The 16,293-nt window shown below is 40.4% G+C and overlaps 2 protein-coding genes across 3 annotated transcripts in view; both read left to right on the forward strand.

Moving 5' to 3' along the window:
* Positions 1-16,293, forward strand: part of LOC106599832 (acid-sensing ion channel 1C) — a 206,016-nt gene that overhangs the window by 175,439 nt on the left and 14,284 nt on the right. For both annotated transcript variants that reach the window (XM_014191181.3, XM_082973439.1), the window contains exons 2-5: positions 5,035-5,185; positions 5,585-5,712; positions 12,486-12,636; positions 12,808-12,864. In XM_014191181.3, coding sequence (XP_014046656.1) covers positions 5,035-5,185; positions 5,585-5,712; positions 12,486-12,636; positions 12,808-12,864 — 487 coding nt within the window. The remainder of the gene's footprint in view (positions 1-5,034; positions 5,186-5,584; positions 5,713-12,485; positions 12,637-12,807; positions 12,865-16,293) is intronic.
* Positions 553-1,889, forward strand: LOC145877523 (acid-sensing ion channel 1C-like). The gene has a single exon (XM_082973154.1). It carries the CDS (start codon positions 1,194-1,196, stop codon positions 1,887-1,889), a length of 696 nt encoding a protein of 231 aa, XP_082829280.1. The 5' UTR covers positions 553-1,193.

Here is a 16,293-nt window from a genome sequence, read left to right on the forward strand (position 1 = left end):
TTTCCTCTGCCTAGCTGGCTCTTGAGGCTCTGAGAGGCTGTCCAAACAAATCAACAGAATGGTGCTTCATATCTGTTAATTGTGTAGAAGCTCCCTGTTCTTCATTGCACTTTATTTGTGAAACTAACATGTAGAACTGTCTAAGACCTGAAGAACCATAAACAAGTGGTAAAAGTGATATTTGATATTGCCTGATTACTGTAATGCATTTAACTTCCAAATAGAATTCTGAGTGTGTAATTTGAGTTCTTGCCTATTGGCTAGTATCTAGATTGCTGTTCTCTGGTTTATCAATAATACCGTTTTTATCGATCCATGTAAAAAAACTGCTACTTTTGCACCACTAGCAGAGTGTAATCAGCCCTTCTTTGTTGCATTAGGACTTTTTGCTGTATTTTATTCTGGACCACTCTTAATATTTATGCATGAGTGGTGGAAATACCTTTCCCCTTACCCACCTCCCATTTTTGCCATTATTGGAGTGCCTATTCCATCACTGGAGGGAAGCAATTTCACTCACTGGCTCCCCCTCATTCCCATTCGACTGTAGAGAGAAGAGAGTGAGGAGGGAAAATAGCTTTATATTCCTGCTTTAAGTCCAAAGACCAAAAGTATCTCCTCCAGCTGAGTAGGAGGGAGGAGTTGAGAGCTTTCTAGGCAGCTTCTGCACAAAAGGCACAAATCACTGGAAACTGGGAGCAGCATTGCGGAGATGAGAAGAAGGTGATGAGGAAAAAGAGTGAAACAACATCTGAGCAACAGGGTATGTCTTTACAGATTTCCTAAGTGACTGATTGCTTCAGGAATTGAACTAGACCCCTGCACCTGCAACATGTTATTATCACACCCGTTCATCTGTTGATGAGAGACTAGTGTTGGATAATAAAGAGAAGAATTCTGTCGATCGAGAAATTAATGCGGCATTTTTTATTAAATCGTGATGTAAATCAATCAGTTGTATATCCCTAAAAAGTCAAATACAGTACATGCCTTTTGTTTGTTTGGTTTGCAAAGACTATTCAAGCCCGAGTACTGGACAGCTGTGTGTATCTGGAGCATCGGAAAATATATTATTTTTGTGTTTTGCCTGGAATTTATGACACCAATTCAACCAGAAAACCCATCATGATGTCTGTATGTAAAATGAATAGCCCGAAGCTTGACTAAAAAGACTGCCTTTTGGCTTGAACCGTATGTGTAGCCTTGGAACAGAGATCATCATGGTAACTGCCCCCACATCAGAATCAATCAGCCCTGGGTCTCTACCTAACGATGCCCAGGAGACCACTATCCAGTACAAAACAGGAAAGAGGAGGAAGAGCATGCTAAAACAATCATTGATGGAGATCACCGTAGCTTTCATGAGGAGGACAAAAGTCCACGGGCTGATGTTCGTCTTCTCCCCAGACAAGACCCTGACCCAGCGGGTCCTTTGGCTCCTGGCCGTCTTTGTGTGTGTGAGTCTCTTGTTCACCTGGTCTTGGAACCGCATCCTCTACCTGATGTCCTACCCGGCCGTCACCAGGATTAAGATGGAGTGGGCTCATAACATGTCCTTCCCAGCAGTGACCTTCTGCAACCATAACCTGTTCCGGGTGTCCAGTCTGACCAAGGATGACCTGTACCACTGTGGCTACTGGATGGACCTGATGCACCAGAACCACTCGGTTATGGAGAGGAGCCTGGCACTTCTGAGGGACAACCACAAGTACAACCTTCTCAGCCTGCTGGACTTCAACGGCTACACCCCGCCTCCTCATTACCATGTCAACACCACCGAGATGATTGGCAGGCTGGGCCACCAACTGGAGGACATGTTGCTGGAATGCAGGTTCCGGGGGGAAAACTGTACTCGCCAGAACTTCACCACTGTATGTAAAGTAATATAGCCTAGAGATATCACGAAAGACGTCTGTGAGGGGTTGCTGATGTGCGTTTTGTGTACAACGTATTAATAATTCATTCAATGGTGTGTTTGAATGATATTCAGTCTTGCGGGTATTCTCTAGGCAGGATTGAAGACACTGACGTTTTATGGCTAGCTACCGGTATCATGTCAGATGCATTTGTCTTGTCCTTTTCTTTTGTTTTGTTTTGCTTATACAAAATAATAGTTGTTCAGTGAATTGTAAGAATACAAAGAATACAGATACACCTCGTTTATAGGATGGTATTGATTGGGTAGAAATACTGTTCATTTTCTTTCCAACATAGATCACAGTTGCGCATTGTTTGCATGTTGGATGATTTTCGAAGCGCAGTGGTACAGTATAACAAAGTCAACCCTCAAAAGTATCACATTCACGTTACCTCTCAAAACATGAACTTTAGTAAGTACTGTTCAAAACACTCCGTCTTTGTGTCCCTCTCTCTTAGCAGGGAAGAAGAATAAAGGCATCAATAATTCAAACATTATAAATGAGTACTAATGAAAGTTTCAGCATCTCAAATTAAACATCTGGACATTCTATTGACACTGTGCATCCCTTTCATGAGCTTATTCCCCAGAGAGGTGGATGACTCATCAGTCAAAATAAGCCCCTGACTGCACTAGTCTATAACAGTCTGTTACTCTCAATAATGTTACCTCAAAGCTATTAGCAGTCTTCAAACAGATTGCTGTTCAATTTTACATGTAAAGAAAATGTCATTGTTAGTCACATTCAAAAGCTCACTAGACATAACCAATTTATCAACTGTATAAGATTTGAAAAAATATGAATAGACAACTTGGGACCTGTGTTTAAAGAGAGTTTACCCCAATTACAAAATTACAAATTGGTTGCCTTAACCTGTAAGCAGTCTATGAACAAGGTATGACAGCAATCCATGCATTGATTGCCGTCATACCTTGTCCATAGACTGCTTACAGAGTAAAGAAACCAATACTTCATTTTGTAACTTGGGTGAACTATCCCTTTAAGTAGCCGACAGAGACAGAGATTTTTATCGTGTGTGTCATTTCAAGTTTTATCCGATTATATCAAATTCCATCTAAAGGAAGACTTTTGTCTTTAGGTGCCGTCTTTTGACAGTTTTGACAGAGATTTTCCACAAAGATTAGGTACTTCAATGTGAGGCATGCAAGGCTCGTTATAGGGATTTTATTATATTCAAGCTGCTGTTTTTATAAGGTTAAACCTAAAAGCGTTAGAATTCCATCTTACATTTTGGTTCTGGCAGGGGCCAGTTGCTCAGAGGGCCTCATTATGGACAGGAGGGGAGAGGAAACTGAAGCCCTGTCATGTCTGTCTGAGCCCATGTGGGTCTGAGGTGGGACATGGAAGACTGACTCTGATCTCTGGAGAGAGGCTTTGTTATGCTACCAGAGTCATCCCTCTCTCTAAAACTTTCACCGCAATAGATATTGAAAGGAAAATCTGTTGCCCACGCCATAGGATTCCTCCCTATGGGTTTACTGTTTCTCTTCAAATGTATTGCTGTGGGACCAGAACATTGAGCCAGGAACAGCAATGGTGATTATTCCAGCAACAGGGCTTGTCTAGACCATGTTAATGTCTGTCAGTGGCTATTAAATACTGACATATTATGTCCCAGCTCAAACCAAATGGGAGTTGGCAGTGTAAAATGAGTGGTGGCCTTATCCATCATAAGGCCTGAGTAGTTAGATGAGACAAAATTCTCCCAACAAACGGGTGTACCTTGTACGTGGTAGTTGAAATAGCAAAACAAGAGCGGCAAGCAAGTCTCATCCCATGATCTTGGATGTACAATATTTCCATGTGTACAGATGTAGGATCTTCATTTGATCACTCTTATGTTGCTGAGAAGTTTCCTGCACCAGCTTTGTGATTTACATAAATTAACTGAAAACCCACACTTATCAACGGTATTGCACTTTTCATGTAGCTTACTTTTGGCCAGCAAATAGCCTAACCACCGATCAAGCAACATTATGGACTAAACGTTGTTGCGGGATCATTTTGCTGTGACATATATGTCAAATTAAGACCCGACATCTGTGTGTACACTGTATATGCCTATACCTTTGTGCAAAATCACTTTTCATTTCCTGTGGTTATTAAGATACATGTGGAGGATGACTGTATGACATACAGTAGTACATGCTTAGTGTAGATAAAACCCTCAGAGCACTCCATGGCCAATCAATTCCACCTCTGTGAAATTAAATCCCTTACGCAGCAAAATGGATCTAGAATTTAAAGGCCTTATTGCCTTTACCTATTTTAACTTTTAGTTTTAAGTTACAGCTCACCAGCCATGAGTGTCAGTTATGAAAAGCCAGATGCAGCATTCTAAGAAGCTCCTAAGGCTAACTTCTGCTCTGTTGGCAGACATGAGAGGAAAGTTGCCCATCTCTGAGAAAATGTGTAAAATTGAAGAAAGAAAATACATGAAACGTCAATGTAATTTGTGAGAGGTGCTAAAAGAGCACGGTGCTGTTATACTGGAAAATCAGCACAGTACATCTCTGAATCAGTCAAACTAGCTGGGTACAGCTGCAGGCAAAATATAGTGTGCACCAACAGTTAATATTAGATTACCATTGAGCTGCAATGGCATAAATGAATGCTTTCCTAGGGCCCATAATATAAGGCACTACCTAATATAAATTGCATTTGAACAACTTAATTTAGTGCTTGGTGGGATGGGAGAGGGTGGGTGGGCTTTGCCTATATTGCTTAACTAAAACGTTCTGTTTTAATGGAAAATAGGTCGAAAATAAGTCCTAAATAAGTATCTAAATTACTCAGGGGGAATATAAAATGGGGCTGGGTAAAGATTGCCAGTTGCTATGTTACCGGTGTTCATTTATTTATTCATTCATCAATCTATATAGCATCTTGTTTGGTTCAGTGTTTTCTCTGATAATTACCTCCGAAGCTTACCTGCCAAGCAACCCTATCCGCAACCGCAACGTGCAGTAAATTAGTCTTGACAGAGAGCAAGACAGAGAGAAACCATTACACAAAGTGACTGTGATGTTTACTCGCTATGTCAAAACAACGTTGTTACGTTGAATTAATGTCATTTACCTTCTTCTTATTGCAGATTTACACGCGGTACGGGAAATGCTACACCTTCAACTCTGGCTTGGACGGCAACCCGTTGTTGACGACGTTAAAAGGCGGGACAGGAAATGGGCTGGAGATCATGCTAGACATTCAACAGGATGAATATTTACCTGTTTGGGGAGAGACAGGTGAGTACGCAGTTGTATGACTTCACTTAGTTAGAACCACAATAACTAATCTGTCCATTTTAATGCAGTAATGACTGGATTTTGGGCCATGGTAGAATGAACTTTGAAAATCAACCAGCCAACAGACATGCATTTAAGGTGCCTTCCTAGCACAGAATTTCACCTGGACAGTATTACAACAACAGATAATGCAGTTCAAACATTTATCCAACACAACATTTAATGTTCCTTCTTAACAGTGCATTTCAGCATTGGCTTTATCACAACAACAGATATCCAGTAAAAAATTTTAAAAAAACATCCCATTCCCAACACAACACTTAATGCCTTCAATCCGGTTAAGGAGAGGAGCAGAGGTTTCTGTTGTGACATTCTCTGGCCTGCTGTATGTATCCACAGACGAGACCTCGTACGAAGCAGGCATCAAGGTTCAGATCCACAGCCAGGACGAGCCTCCTTTCATTGACCAGCTGGGATTTGGTGTGGCCCCTGGTTTTCAAACTTTTGTGTCATGTCAGCAGCAACTGGTATCTAATGCTCAGCCTCTCGCACAAACACCTTTCCCTCCTTTCCTTCCTTCATCCTCTCGCTCTGCTTTTTGTCCGTGTTTTTATCCAAACCTCCAACCCTTCTTCCTCCTCTTGTCATTGGCTATACCTTCTGTGTCTCAGAGTCTGGAGCCAAATCAGTTGTGTTTACCATTCATGCATGGAATAACATGCAGCCAGGGCATTAGCTAAACCTGGACAAAAAACAGTCTAATGACTCTGAACTGAAGTAGTAACAATGTGGTATTCGCTACCCACTATGTATCCAACAATGGATACAGAGGGAAAGATGGATTGGATGTACCAAGCAGACACTGTCTATAAATTTATTTACACTGTTATTGGTGGGCCAGAGCTAAAGTACCCCAGGCAGTGCACACACATCTCCGACAGCTCAAAAGTACATTTTCCATATAATGTTGCTGGCAATGACTGATCCCACTTAGGATGGGAGAAAAATAGTATAATATCGCTGAATGCTGCATAAATTGGATTCAGTGATGCGTAATAACACTATGTAGAGAGAAACAATAACATTCGGAAGACTTAGGTTTGCTTTTCACAAAATGCATGGAACCATAGCAAGCCGTTGTTAACTTTTTCTGTAAAAAGGAAAACCATTTCAGTGTGAACTTTACATTTTCTGGTGTAACAAAAAAAAGCAATGTAGCACAATCATCGTGGCTTTGCAAGAGAGGGACAAAAAAATTATTAAGCTTGAATTACTGGCCGTGATTAAAGTGTAGTCAGAATTGGCTCCCAAGAGTAGCACTCATTCAGCAGAAGTTACACGTCTTCAGAGGCTCTCTCGCTTAAATCAACTCCACTCAGTATAAATACAAATCATGGATAATGGAGCATATCTGGTACATCTTATCAAACAGATGTTCTAAGGATTTAATTTACCTTGTGTGGATAAATTTCAGATGATATTGAAATTAGAGCTGAAAAAAGACTTAGCTATAGGCTACAGTGCCTGTAAGCACGGTCCAATTAGCCTGTATCTGATGGGCTCTGTGACCAGTCAAAATGGAGCAATATTCCCTAATAGGCATCAGCCAGTTGTCAGATACGAATATTAAAATAAGGCAATGTTAGGACCTCAAGTGTCATTTTCATACCGAACTGAACTGAAACGTCCCCGAGACGTCCACTTTCCTCGTGTTCGCAATGGCCATCCTTTTTTTCAAATCCTTAGGTCATCTATTTCACTGTCCTGTCATTGTCACTAACTGTAACCATAGGACAGGATTACAGCACCCTTCTCACGCTGTACAGTACACAGATTCTGTCACGCCCTGACCTTAGAGCCTTTTTTATTCTCTATTTTGTTATGTCAGGGTGTGACTTGGGTGGGCATATCTAGGTTTCTATTTCTTTGTTGGCCTAGTATGGTTCCCAATCAGAGGCAGCTGTTTATTGTTGTCTCTGATTGGGGATCATACTTAGCCGGCCCTTTTTCCAACCTGTGATTGTGGGATCTTGTTTGTGTGTAGTTGCTTTCTGCACTGCATATAGCTTTACGTTCGTTTTTGTATTTTGTTGTTTTTCCGGTGTCATTTTTATTAAAAGTAAAATGTACGCCTACCACGTTGCACCTTGGTCCAGTTCTTCAGACGATCGTAACAGATTCCAGATTATGTCAGTGAATGTCAAACATCAATTTCCTTGATCAAACATTAAAATAATGGAGCCTAGACTTAAAAAAAATGATAATCCTGAATCTCAAATAGCTAATTGGCTAATGCTATAGGTAATTAACAGACCCTCTTAGCAGAGTCCTTTCCCTGTAATCAGTGGAGAGAGAGAAAAGTAATAACGTTCGGGGTATGCTCCCAACAATTCCCTGGACTTCATTAATAGAGGGAGGTACAGTACATGCCCATAATACCCACATTGATTTTCACATCAAAACATGTCATGAAAATGAGTAATCATTTTAAGACGATAAAAAATACTGTAGCATCACACTGTTGAGGAAAACTCGTTCCAAGGAACAAGGCCGAGCTCATTATTCCGTTTTCTAAGAGTTTATTCAAGCAATTTCAGGGAAGCTCACACTCAGGATGAAACTGGAGAGGAACTTAACTATTACAGATGAATTATATTTCATCTACACAAAGAGCTGTTTACCCTTCCTAGGGGAGGCAAGCTTACATGAGAGATAAGGGGTACTTGGCTCCAATTTCTTAAAGCATTGTACAAACAAGAACAGGTTCTAACCAGTTTTCACAGCCTATGTGTCTAAGATTGGGGAGTGATAAGATCTTTAGAGCTTAAAGAGATATAACAAGAATTCAGCCTTTGCTGGGCCTTTAGACAAGGAGCCAGTAACAAATCACTATTTTGTGCGGTGTATGAAGAGGGTACTGGACATGAAAATGACCAGTGATATAGGACAGATAGTGTTATTCAACTCAAGCATTTACATAGCATTAGACTGCAACATACCATTTTTCCCCAACAACACACACTATCAAATCTATTGCAATAACATGCCACTCAGCCTGCAGCTTATGAAATCCTGTGATTATAACTTGAAACAGTGACAGGAAGGTGAAATACAGCTGTGATCTACAGACAGATATTTCCTTTGGCAACCACTTTATTTTGAAGGACCTCAAAGTGTCATTGGACTCACAATGTCATGTTTTATAGACTCATTGAAGATACACATCTTATTAACTGTACAAGTCACAACTTTAGTTTCTCTTCAGAGTTAGTGAAAACTCAGGGTTCAGGGTTTATGTAACTTTTCCCGCTGACTGAGTTACATAATGTAATTATCAGGATTATAAATAATTACCAGAAAAATATTTGAATACATGGAAAATTACACCTTGACCTACAAGTTAGTCAGCAAGTTATTTTATCCCAAAGAAGATTTTCTATCAAGGGGCTCTTCAAAACACCTCTCTCCAGATTCTAAAGAATAACATGAGGTTATCGATGCAGTGCATCTCTAAAACAGACAATTGGACATCACAATAAAAACAACTCTGAATTCAACCGACTTTCCTTCTAAAATATCTGTTATTTGCAGTTGATATGAAATTCATCTCCTCTAATGACTAGAGCAATTCATTGACATTAATTGAACTGAATTGATTATTGTGTCATATAAATCTGAACGGATTCAACTATCATACCAGTATCACCATCTCAAATCAATCCAAATTGTTTGATACATTTTTTAACCCAGTATCCTTCGACTCTTTAAAGCTTTTCAAGCCCTTTTCAGAGGAACTGGTGAATACATGACTTATCATACTTCCCTTCACCAGAACCACCCATATCTACCTCACTACAACCACATGATACAAACATGTAACCCTCTCCCAATCTCAGTGGAAGACAAATCTGACCTAAAGCCAGTCTTTAAAGGACACATTAATTATACACCAACAAAACATAGAATCACTTGGTGTTGAAATTTGGAACAATATGTTTACAAACATGTCAACCAATCAAGCTTTCAGTGGGTATGATCAAATATTGCAAGATGGCTGAATGACAAGAAATCAACGTTTCTGAACTAATTTGGGCTGGTGTCCTCAGATCTGGGCACTGCTGTTTTGGGGCTCAGTAAGATGAACACCTATAGGCTGGATGGCTGGCTGACTGCTTATATTCGGGGTCCAAACCAAGGGCTTTGACAGATGTTGTCCTATTCGTTAATGCATCGCTGTTACTGCTCTCTGTTGGTGGTGACGTGTTTACTGGTCCCTCCCCCAGATGAGACGTCCTATGAGGCCGGAGTAAAGGTTCAGATTCACACACAGTCAGAGCCTCCTTTCCCCCACCAGCTGGGCTTTGGGGTCGCCCCCGGCTTCCAAACGTTTGTTTCCTCCCAAGAGCAGCGGGTAGCGTACCGTATGTCTGTCCGGGTATGCTGCATGTATGCCACAAGCTAAAAGCCACCCAATTACATTCCCCCTTCAAGTCTTCATGACGGAATGGACCAATCATCTCCCTCCATGTGGCTGTAGTGACTACATTTCAATGTCTGTCCCTTCCTGGTTCATCTCTGTCTTCTGTCTCATTATAACTACCAATACTATGGATTAGGAACACATAATACTATCCTTTCCACTTCAGCTAACACGTCCAGCAGTCATTATCCATTCTTTGTCTTCATACAAGCTGTTTTATATGGTGCAACCAGTATTATTGTGCAGTTGTTTTGTTTGTTTTGTTGTTCAGGGCTTTGCATTTGAATGTTTCATACTGCTAGGATACTCTTCATCTGCTTAATGTCTCCTAATGGCCAATGTTGTGTTTAATGTGGTTTATTACCCTTTTAGAGTAAAGTTCTATCCGTCTAGAGGATCTGATATTTCCTCTGGGTTTTTATTTCTTAAGGGGACAATGGTTATGAGAGCCTGTAGGCTTAATGAAGACTTCAAGTTTTACATAGTAAGTCACTTCAAGACTTATGCCGGGCGTACACATCTTTCAAAATCCAAACATAAGGATCGACGCTGGTAGAGACGAGAAGCAGGTACAGGGAGTGAACATTTAATAGCAATGGACATGGAACAGGACAGGACAGCGTCGTGACATGAACACATAACGACATTAATGCAGACACAGGGAACAAACGGTGGAGCAGACAGAAATGGGGAAGGCAATCAACAAAGTGAAGGAGTCCAGTGAGCGCTAATGCGCGTAATGATGGTGACAGGTGTGCGTAATGAAGGGCAGCCTGGCGCCAGAGAGCGCCAGAGAGGGAGAGCAGGTGTGACAGAACACCCCCCCCCCCCAGGAGCGCCACCTGCCATCCCACCTGGGTGAGCCTGACGGGACGGCTGAGGCACGGGCGCTGGACAAACAGGCTGGAGCGTAGAAGCCCGATCCCGCTGAGGCATGGGAGCCTGATGAACCAGCTGAGGCATGGGAGCCTATGGGCCGGTTGAAGCATGACATGGGGTGGGTGCCTGCCGAGCCCACCGAGGCAAGAAGACCTCTCGAGAGAGCTAAGGCGTGGAAACCCGATAAGCTAGCTGAGGCACCCCCGGTTCCCTCGGCGACGGCACCTGGACAAGACGTCACCAACCAAAAACAAAAACTCCCTGATGCTTATTTTAGTGGTGTCAGCATTCTGTAAGGATCGACGCTGGTAGAGATGAGAAGCAGGTACAGGGAGTGAACATTTAATAGCAACAGACATGGAACAGGACAGGACAGCTTCTGCACAAGAACACATAACGACATTAATGCTGACACAGGGAACAAACGGTGGAGCAGACAGAAATGGGGAAGGCAATCAACAAAGTGAAGGAGTCCAGTGAGCGCTAATGCGCGTAATGATGGTGACAGGTGTGCGTAATGAAGGGCAGCCTGGCTCCCTCGAGCGCCAGAGAGGGAGAGCGGGAGCAGGCATGACAGAGCTTCTCACATTAAACAACCGTCCTTCCTGTCGTTTTTTTGTCTTGCACACATAATGGTGCAGTCTCATAAACGTTTTCAGTCAGACATTCACGCTTGCCATACAGTTGAAATATCTAGCCAATACATTTTGAATTGAATAACATTACTTGTGAACTTCAGAGCTGTAATGAGGAGACACTTTGGCTTTGGTTAAAGGCAAGTAAAAATGCATACTAGTAGTAGTCATCGCTCCTGCTTGAGAATCTACACATTCTGGGTGATGCAATACAACGTCATCATCTCACTGGCTTCTTCTCTGGCGAGCTCTCATTGGCTATTGCTGATCACCGTTTTCAAAACTTGTCATTGCCACATCGTTTAGTGTGCGAACCACTAAGTTGGCAAGACAAAAAACTACAGGGAAGACAGTCGTTTAATGTGAGGCTCAACAATGTTCGAATTTTGAAAGCCATGTAGCACACCTGGCATTAGTTGTTGTTGGGTTGGTACCCAGGTCAATTATGCCTGATTTTTTGTACCGCTGATCAGTTTTTTTTTTGCAGTACTGTTTGTTGAATGCACAAATTGACTGTTGAAGAAAATGTGTCACTTTGACTAGAAAAGTAGCTAGTATTTCTGGAAGTCTTAACAATGATTTTTTTAAAAGTAGATTCGTAGTACTGTTAGACTTTCAAAATGTTGAGTGAAGTTTTCTGTACTGTTTGTACCATATCACACTGTAAATAGTTTATCAGGGAAAGTACCCCATCCAACATAATTTGAATAACATTGTGGTTTTTGTTACCATACAGTACATCATAATCAGCTGCGTTCATTCCTAAAATGTAGGAAGTCAAGGTTTGCATAAAGTCTGCCAAGATAACAATTATATTGTATTCATCTAAAAACATCATAAACATACTACATACTGTATCCAGTAGAACATTCCCTGTGAAGTATTTAAAACAATAATTCCCCATTATTTGTGGTGTCCAGTCTGAAGTTACATATTTACAGATTATATTTGCGCTGTCTCCATACCCCCCATGGTACTCTGCTTTCCTTTCAGCACTAGACCTGACTTGCATCAGTGATTTACTGCATGGTGTCTGCTTGCTGCTTTCTGTGAGCTGTGTTTACCAGCTACACCGTCGTCTGAGTGGAATAATCTTGTAGATGTGAACAGCATCCAAAAAACATCTATTTATTTCATTACGTTCCCTTATTAAATGTTTGATTAGTTTCTGTTTGTTTTTTGTCTGCTTGTGTGCACTTTATATGTTGGGTTTCCCGCTGGGCTGGGATTGACTAGCTGTTATTGACAATGGTTCCTATACTGTGCCAACATACTGAGGGGAAACCTGTGCTCTGTTCTTTCCCAGCTTCAGTATCTCCCTCCCCCTTGGGGAGACTGCAAGTCCACTCCCATCGACTCTGAGTTCTTCTCCACGTACAGCATCACAGCCTGCCGTATCGACTGTGAGACACGCTACCTGGTGGAGAACTGTAACTGCAGGATGGTCCACATGCCGGGTACTCACACACATTGGCTTGACCATCACATAGTTCATCAATGGAATAGGATGAATAATGTTGTTGTTGTTGTTGTTCTGCATGGGAATATGTAATGACGTTAATGGGATGAAGTTCACATTTTTATTTTACCCCTCACTGCCCTCTCTCTCGCTTTCTCTCGGTGAATAGGGACCTCAATGGTATGCACACCCGAGCAGTACAAAGACTGTGCAGACCCAGCTTTAGGTAAGGCAGACAATGGTCATGATATCTATATTAGGAATATGAACTTGTTATTAGTAGATACACCACACAACATTTTTATGAAAGCCCTGAAGCACAAGGCAAAAAAATTATAAATACTTACTCTTGGAATTATCTCTTGTGAACGACTTAGTATCTCGTGTGAACCACTTAGTATCTTGTGTGAACGACTTAGTATCTCGTGATTCCATCCATTGATATTATTATTCATTGACAGTTCTTTGACAGCCTAAAGGCCGTCTGCTTTTGACTGCCAGAGCATGTAAGTGGGCGAGTGTGGAGCGAGGAGCAGAGCATCATTAGAGAAAATTTTAAGAAATGTTGTTGGCCTTCTCTCCCGCTCCAATTTTGCTCTGGTACTGCTCAGCCACAAAATCGGGGCATGCTCTGTCTAGCATTTTTCATTTCCTTTATCCCTATTATTTTAATTAGGCCTATTCGGTTGTAATTATTTAGCCTGCCCCACCCACAGTAGCCTTTATCTAGTTTACATTCAATTTTATAACATTAGGATATGTAGTTTATATTTTGAAGGACTTCAAATGTATTAATGGATGTTTTAGGTAGGCAATACATAGGCTACTGTAAAATGTGCTTTCGTTTTTTTTTTTTTTTTAAGAGAAACACCAAAATATAAATACATTTATTGAAGCTAAAATATAAAAAATAAATAGAGAAGGACCAGTATCAGCTTCTTTTCATAAATAAAAGGGAATAAATAATCTCAAACTTCATCCGTCAAATGATTTGCGCGCAGACTCAAGCACCAACAAACTTCACATGTGCATTGAGCATGGGAAATGTGCTCTACAAATTAATTATTACAATTATTATTATTATTAAGGCAGGAAAAACACATCTAAAAGCTTAATAACATAATGGAATATTAGTGGGAATATAGCTATAATATAAACAAGAGAAAGGAGAATGGAATTTACAGTGTCTTCAGAAAGTTGTCACACCCTATGACTTTTTCCACATTTTGTTCAACCTGAATTGAAAATGTATTAAATTGAGATTTTGTGTCACTGGCTTTCGTACAATACCCCATAATATCAAAGTGTAATTATGTTTTCAGACATTTTTACAAATGAAGAAAGAATGTAAGCTGAAATGTCTTCAGTCAATAAGTATTCAACCCCCTTGTTATGGCAAGCCTAAATAAGTTTGGGAGTAAAAATGTGAATAACAAGTCACATAACAATTTGCATGGACTCCCTCTGTGTGCAATAATATTGTAACAAGATTTTTGAATGACTACGTAATGTATGTACCCAACACGTGTCCCTCAGTCAAGCAGTGAATTTTAAAAACAGATTAAACCACAAAGACCAGGAAGGTTTTCCAATGCCTCACAAACAATGGTTAGAATCACCTTTGGTAGTCTATTGGTAGATGGGTAAAAATAAAAAGCAGACATTGAATTTACCCTTGAGCATGGTAAAGTTATTAAATACACGTTGGATAGTTTATCAATATACCAGGTCACTACAAAGATACAGGCATCCTTCCTAACTCAGTTGCCAGAGAGGAAGGAAACCGCTCAGATATTTCACCATGAGGCCAATGGTGACTTACAGTTACAGAGTTTAATGGCTGTGATAGGAGAAAACTGAGGATGGATCAACAACATTGTAGTTACTCGACAATACTAACTTAAATGACAGAGTGAAATGAAGGAAGCTTGTACAGATTTTTTTCTTCTCTAAAACAATAAGGCACTAAAGTAAAACTACAAACATGTGGCAAAGAAATGCACTTTATGTGCTGAATACAAAGAGTTATGTTTGGGGCAAATCCAGCACAACACATCACTGAGTACCACTCTTCACATTTTCAAGCATGGTGGTGGCTGCATCATGTTATGGGTATGCTTCTCATCGGCAAGGACTAGAACGTTTTTTTTAATAAAAATAAACAGAATAGAGCTAAGCATAGGTAAAATCCTGGAGGAAAACGTGGTTCACTTTTCTTTCCAACAGACACTGGGAGACAAACTCACCTTTCAGCAGGACAATAGCCTAAAACACAAGGCTTACCAAGATGCTTAACCAAGTTGCTTACCAAGATGCTTACCAAGATGACATTGAATGTTGCTGAGTGGCCTAGTTACAGTTTTGACTTATATCAGCTTGAAAATCTATGGAAATACTTGAAAATGACTGTCTAGCATTGATCAACAACCAACTTGACAGAGCTTGAATATATTTGTTAAGAATCATGTGCAAATATTGTTCAATCCAGGTGTGCAAAGCTCTTAGAAACATACCCAGGAAGACGCACAGCTGTAATCACTACCAAAGGTGATTCTAACATGTATCGATTCCGGGGTGTTAAAGTAAATAAAATAAAAAGTTAATTGTTAAAAAATAAAACGTTTTCACTTTGTCATTATGGGGTATTGTGTTTAGATTGTTGAGAACAAAAATGCCGCTCCCGTGTGTGGATGCTATTTCTGAAAAATGTTTATTTCTTACAGTGTTTAATGTGCTATTTTTTTATTGGATTGAAGAAAGAAAACAAGTAGGCGGCCAGTACTGTGCAATAAACTTTAGTGAGCTACTTACATAAACTATATACAAAATAATACATATAGGAGCAAATCGCCTGAATATCAGGTCGCACAACTGCAACCCGTTTAGTCTAATTCATTTGCACATTCATCTGAAACTGTTCTTTAGAGATTGCTACCCCTCTGTCCCCACGAAAGTGTGTTCAGGGCTCCATCTATGCTCATTCCACCTGGGCCTATTCCCTATGTCTATTCCTTATGTCAGGAATAACTTTACCCGCTCTGAGAAACAAGCCCTCATTCAACATTTCTTTCTAGCTCACAATCAAGGACAGCTTTGAGTTCCCTCCATCAGTGGTGAAGTATAGACCTATTTTGTATTTGTATTTGTATTTATTATGGATCCCCATTAGCTGCTGCTTTGGCAGCAGCTACTCTTCCTGGGGTCCAGCAAAATTAAGGCAGTTTATACAATATGACTATGTAGCCTTGTAACACTATCCTACTGGACTCTGTGCCGGTCCCAACTTAAATGTAATAGATTTTCCAGAAATAGCATACACATTCCATTCTCCTTTATCTTGTTTATATTATGGCTATATTCCCACTAATATTCCTGTATGTAAGTAGACCCCTTTCCTGCAGTCAATTTACCTAATGGCCTCATGGGCGGAATGTTATTAATACTTTTCATAATTTCATAATTAATAAGCATTCTTTCTTTTTTTACACTGAAAATACAGTGTTTTTATGTCAAAAGGTTTTGTTATATTTCAGTTTTCTGTGATGTAATATTGGGATGCAAACTTAAAATGTAAGACATTTCAAATCTATATCTGACATTGTACAGTACAGGTGTCTCCGAGCTGACAAGGTAAAAATCTGTCGTTCTGCCCCTG

The sequence above is a fragment of the Salmo salar genome, chromosome 03, assembly GCF_965601325.2.
Source record: "Salmo salar chromosome 03, fSalSal1, whole genome shotgun sequence".
Taxonomy (NCBI): domain Eukaryota; kingdom Metazoa; phylum Chordata; class Actinopteri; order Salmoniformes; family Salmonidae; genus Salmo; species Salmo salar.

Excerpts from the sequence above, each read along its gene's own strand:
- LOC145877523 (XM_082973154.1), top strand. The coding sequence starts at position 1,194 with ATGTGTAGCCTTGGAACAGAGATCATCATGGTAACTGCCCCCACATCA.